General features: G+C 44.1%; 1 protein-coding gene across 1 annotated transcript in view; it reads left to right on the top strand.

Moving 5' to 3' along the window:
- Positions 1–1,511: 1,511 nt before the first annotated feature.
- LOC149323467 (extracellular calcium-sensing receptor-like) overlaps positions 1,512–6,000 on the top strand; it is a 49,038-nt gene continuing 44,549 nt past the window's right edge. Inside the window, exon 1 of the mRNA XM_089511327.1 lies at positions 1,512–1,696. Coding sequence (XP_089367453.1) covers positions 1,512–1,696 — 185 coding nt within the window. The remainder of the gene's footprint in view (positions 1,697–6,000) is intronic.

Below are 6,000 nucleotides of genomic sequence, written 5' to 3'. Positions count from 1 at the left end.
CTCCGCCCCAGGCCTCGCTGCCCTCCTCTTCCTCCACGCGGCCATGCGCGGTGGAGGAGGAGGAGGGCAGCGAGGCCCCAGGGTTGCCTTGCAACCCCGCTGCAACCGGGCTTTTCCCGGTTTTTGGCTGCACCCATGCCGTGACCGGGCAGGTGCCGCCAAAACCAGGAAAAACCCGGTTGCAGCTGGGTTATGGCAACCCTAGAGGCACACCATGATGCTGCGTGCCATCTGGAACAGCATGAGGCATCATTATGACCTGGGGTGGAGTCAGGGCATTCATCGTCAGGATGCTATGCCCTGTCTCCACCCACAGGCTGGCATTTCAGGCTGGCCTGTATAGGGCCTTAGTTACCGGCTGCTGTTTAGATTACTGTAACACACTCCATGTAGTGCTGCCTTTGAAAATTGTTCAGGAGCTGCAACTAATGTAAAATGCAGCAACCATACTTCCACCAGTTGTATATATTAGAGACCATACAATGCCAGTCTTAGAAGAACTGCCCTGGCTTCCATTTCACTCCTGAATTAAATTCAAGGTGCTGGTTTTGACCTACAACCTCCCAAAAAGCTTGGTGCTAGGATATTTGAAGGAGTGCCTTCCTCCCATATGAGCCTGCCCACAATTTGAGCTCCTCAGTAGGGTGCTGTTGCATGTCTCAGCATTTTGCAAGACTAAGCTGGTGTTCACATGACAGACCTTTCTCCCTAGCAGCACCTTGACTGACTGTGGAACTCCTTGCCAAAGGAAGTTAGGCTGGCTCCATCTCTTCTGAGCTTCCAGCAGGCAGTTAAAACTGAGCTGTTTAACATGGTCTTTGGGACTTGAAGTTGGTCTGCTGTTTTAACTGTTTGGCTTTAAATTGCTTGTAAGGAGCGTTTTTAGTTTGTTTTTAACCTGTTTATTTATGGATTTAACATTTTAAATTATTTTTTATCTGTTATGGATCACGACAGGGTCCCTGATGGGCTGAGAGGCAAAACATAAATGTCTTTAATAAATGAAAAAGTAAATGTTGAAGAGCCTGACTCTAAAAATGCTTCTGCTGAGAAATATAATGATCCTTGTCATTGAAAGGACCAGTGGTGGTGATGATTGGGAGTACAAGGTTAATATGCAGGGTGCAGACAGCATTCTGTATTTTGGGGAAGCAAGATGGGTGAGAGAGGCTCTTTATGAATAGCTCAGCATTGTTTCTTTGTCTGCCTGAGCTGACTTTTTCACATCTCCATTTTATTTTAGGCAGTCTTAAAAATGGTTTCCATCTAACACACTAGTGGTCCTCAGGAAGGAAGGAGCTCCTGGACTGAGTAGAGTGGAATGAAGAAGCCCACTGGCAAGATGGAGAACTACAGCTAGTAGTACCTTGTGGATTACTACAAATCAACCATGTCTGCCAAAACCACAGTGTGCACTGTTCCGAAGAGAAAAGGCTTATTGAAGTTTATTAGGTTTATACTTCTTACATTTTGAAGTTTGCAATATAATCCTTTTGGGAAAAGGAGGAACAATGACTTTTTATAGCTTCTATTTGCTTCTCATTGCGTTTACTTGGAATACCTCAGCCTATGGACCAAATCAAAGGGCACAAAAGAAAGGAGATATTATTCTTGGTGGCCTGTTTCCCATTCATTTTGGAGTAGCTGCTAAACACCAGGATCTGAAATCGCGGCCAGAATCTGTTGAGTGTATAAGGTAAGTCCAAGCAGAAATGTGTAACACGTATTCAACCCTTCCAATGAACATAGGTACCTTCTCAATCAAATGGGATTGAGTGCTGTATTTGTAAATGGACTAGAACAGTGATGGCAAACCTTTTACAGACTGAGTGCCCAAACTCAAAGGTGTTCCTGCACTGGGTGGGGGTAGAACCTCTGGGGGGTAGGATGTCAGGGGAGTGGGACATCCGCCTTCTGAGGAGGGGACATCTAGTGGGGGGACTTCACCAGAAAAAGCCCGGGAGAGCGAGGGGGAAGAGGAGGAACAGACACATGCCTTCAACTGCCTCCCCAGAGACAGCTGAAGGCCAGCATGGCTGGGAAGAGGCCTCTTCCCTGTCCTCCACATGCTCTTAAAATGGCTTTGCATGCCATCTCTGGCACACATGCCATAGGTTCGCTACCATGAGACTAGGACTTGTTCTGTTGTTTTTTAAGGTAGCTTCCCACTAGTCAACAGTGCTGCCTATCCATTGATGTACGATACTGCATTATATTATGTAATACTGTTGGTTCATCTAACCTAATATTGTATATATATAAACACACATACACAATTTGAAGATAACACTTCTTGTATCAAAGTGGTCTCTAGCACAATAATGATTTAAAGTGCCTTCTAGAACTTTGTTCTTAGTGCCACAGAGAGCGATATATTTAATCCCTGGAACTGACCCTGGCCTATCATCCGACTTGGCAGTGGCCTTGCAAGGTCTCAGGAGCCATCTTTTCCAGAATGATTATCTGAGATCCTTTTAATTAGTGATGTTAAGGTTTTCTACCCCTGTTACAAAGCCTCATCACAGAGGCATGGTGGTGGCAATGATGGTGGTATCAGTAAGACCTTCATGTGATGCCATAGGAAAAGAGGAAGGAAGCTGCATGCCCCTCTACATCTCACCAGAGACCAGATTTGCTCATAATGAAAGCATTATGGCAGAGGTGACTCAGGTCTTTGGTGGCACTACTGCCACTGATTACTTCCCAAAAGCCCCACACAGCCCCTCAGTGAGAGTTACTGGGGAGGGATGGACATGGAACAGGCAAAGGACACATTTTACCACATGCTGGAACGCCACCGCCACCGCAAGTGCCCGTTCCATTCCCCATCCGTGCCAGAGAGGCCGATTTTATGAACTTTTCAGAACAGTTCCTGAAAATTCCCCTCTGGGGGACAGATGGGGAATGGAACGGGCACTTCCGGCATCGTCATTGGTATTTCAGCATGCAGTAAAATGTGTCCTTTGCCCATTCCATTCCCATCCCGCCCCCTTTCGTCCCACTCTAATTGTGTTCCCTGGGCCCGTGCGATAAGCTTGTCATGTAACCAGGGCTGCATCTGTACTGCAGAAATAATCTGGTTTGACACCAGTTTAACTGCCATGGCTCAGTGCTATGGAATTCTAGGGATTATAATTTGTTGTGGCACAAGAGCTGACTGACAGAGAAGGCTAAATGTCTCACAAAACTATAATTCCCAGAATTCCATATCATTGAATAATGGCAGATGGCATGGAGGGAAGGCTCTTCTACTTCAGGCTAGGCCTGATAGAGTCAGGCCTGCGTTTTCACTCCCTCCCAGGCCGGATTATGTCAGATGGCATGGATGGAGGGCTCTTGTATCTTGGTATAGTTCCTATTCAAGAAGACATAGTAGGTTCTCTAGGCATTTTGCTACTATCCAAACTTTGTAGCCCATGGTTTTGCAGAGGGATCTTTGTTGCTTTAATTTCTCCTACCAGACTGTCAGTCCTGTCTTTCTCCACATATGTTGTGACACTGCTGGAGATTAGAATGACATACTTTGATCCTACCTATAAACTAAACGAGCCAGCATCATGAAGAGGTGTGAGGATGGACTACAATGCTGGCTATGCTTGGCTATGGAAACCAATTGGGTGGCCTTGGGCAAGTCACACTCTATCAGAAGAAGGTAAAGTCTCACTCCTTCTGAAGAAATCCTGCCAAGAAACCCTATAGTAGGGTTGACTTAGGGTCGCCATAAGTCGGAAACAATTTGAAGGCACACATTGACATGAAATATAGCCTTCTTAGACTTTACATTATTCTGCTCTATGAGGCAATATAGGTATAGTATATGCCTCCAAGCGTGAATGCAGCAAACACATATAAAGGGGTGTATTAATAATGAAGTGTGATTGGTTGCAGTTGCCTTCTAAGTAGTCAAAGGATGGTAAATTTCAGGTTTCCATTGTGTGAAGAGGATGAGAGATAGTGTCTCCAAATATAGCTGCTAGAAGTAAAACAGTCAGGGAGGTCTATGGCATTCATGCCTGCAAAGGCTTAGGATATGAAGAAGATAAATATATCAGAGATGGGCAGGCTGCAGGTGGCCAAGCATGAGGCAAGCCAACTAGCTGGTCATGTCTGTGCAGAGATGAACTAGGAGGCCTCCACCAGTTATCTAAACCTAGGAAACCAGTAACTGTGAAGTGTTTGTACTTGCCACTGGTTGAACTGGCCCACTGTGTCACTTGCCTTTGCTAGAGGGTTGCCAGGCCAGCAGTAGGGGTGCCAGTTCAGGGGCAAAAGCTAGGTGGCAGCTGGTGATATTATTAAACAAGGTACATTAAGGGAAATCCTGTCTATGCATGTCTATTCTGAACATTCCACTATGTTTAATGGGACTTACAACTTTAAAATACTGAGAATCTGATATATCCCAATCATGGTTTTAGGGTGTGTGTTTTTGTGTTTTTGTGTTTTTGTTTCGTTTGCTTGTTTTGAGTGTGTGGTATTGAAAGAAACAATAATGGAAGGAAGGAAGATAATGAATGCATTAGGGGAGTAAAGGTGGGAGGAGAAGGAATGAAAATGATGGGAACTGGGAAGGAGAAAGAAAACCCTTGCAACCATAATGGGGAGGGGGAAAGAGGTTGTTACATCCTGGGAGGAATAATATTATAAATCAGATTTTATCATTAATTCAAAACCTAGATAAATTTTAAAAATGCATAGTAGAAAACCATTCAGATAATAAAACCATTAAAATTAAGATTAAGACATCCAAGGTTTGCAGACAGAGACAGAATTTCAGTGTTAAGGCAGAGGAGCTGGAAGGAACTATGAGAGAACTACATGATGCCCATAAAAGAGATGAGAAAAATTGTTATAAGAGATTCGTTATCATGAAAAATGCGTGAAGCTGAGAGGGGTTTCAGAAGAGATAAAAGATGATCTGTTTGACAGAATTGTTTCTGAATTAGCTAACTTTGTGGAAACAACAGAAGAAGAGATGGGAAATGCAACGGATAGGATTTTCAGAATTAATTTGGTTGTGGCCAAAGAGAAAAAATACCTTGTGACATTGCAATATCTTTTGTAAGATCAAAAGGGAGAGATCAGATTCTACAGAAAAGCTATTCACAAGTTTTAATGATTGACAGGTATGCAATCAAGATATACAAAGACATTCCTCTAACTGGTATAGGGATGAAGGACTCCCATGAATGTCGAAAAACCGCAAATTAAAAAAAAGCTTTTTTTTTTTTTTTACCTAAGAGAACACCTTTCTAGGAATCCCCAGGTCCTACAGTCCAACTCTTTGGTCAGTAACTGGCAGAGGTTGATCACAGAATCATGGTATAGGACCTACAGTTGCCTAGAGGAGTGTTTTCTCTAGGAACGTTTAGGTCAGGGGTAGGCAACCGTTTTGAGCCGGGGGCCGGGTTGCTGTCCCTCAGACAACTGGGGGGGCCGAAGCCAAAAAATAAATAATTAAATAATTTTTTGAAAATTTAAATAAATAAATAAACCGGGACAAATGTAGGACAACATTTTCAAATGGTGGACATTTTTTTAAAAAAAGTGGAGGGCACGCAAAAAAAATTGCTGATTTTTAAAAAAATGTTAATATAAATGCATGTTTCTGAGGCGTCTATAGACAATTGCTCCCCTTGCCCCTGCGCGCGAGAGGCCAAAGGCCCCGGCAGCAATCGGCAGCAGGACTGGGCTGGGGCCAGTCCCAAGGCCTCGCCGGGCCGCATCCGGCCCGCGGGCCACAGGTTGCCTACCCCTAAGTTAGCCTTAAATGTGCTGTCATATTTTTTAAAACCCAGTTAGCCTTAAATGTGCATCCCCTGCCCTTCCTCATTTTTATCCTGGCAAAGAAGACTATGGAACTCTTGCTTAAGACTTCTGGCTGGAATTCTCCGAGGCCTTCCACACTTGTTTTCTATCTCTGTTTGGCAGCATGGTGCCAAATGCTCCAGTGCCCCATAATGGCTCCTTTATCTTCAATCTTGAGTGTCTGAAAAGTAA

Source organism: Sceloporus occidentalis, unplaced genomic scaffold (assembly GCF_023333645.1).
Source record: "Sceloporus occidentalis isolate IW3139 unplaced genomic scaffold, rSceOcc1.0.p SCAF_1, whole genome shotgun sequence".
Lineage (NCBI taxonomy): Eukaryota > Metazoa > Chordata > Lepidosauria > Squamata > Phrynosomatidae > Sceloporus > Sceloporus occidentalis.
Note: the sequence above shows the minus strand (reverse complement) of the source record. Positions and strands in the feature narration are given on the sequence as shown.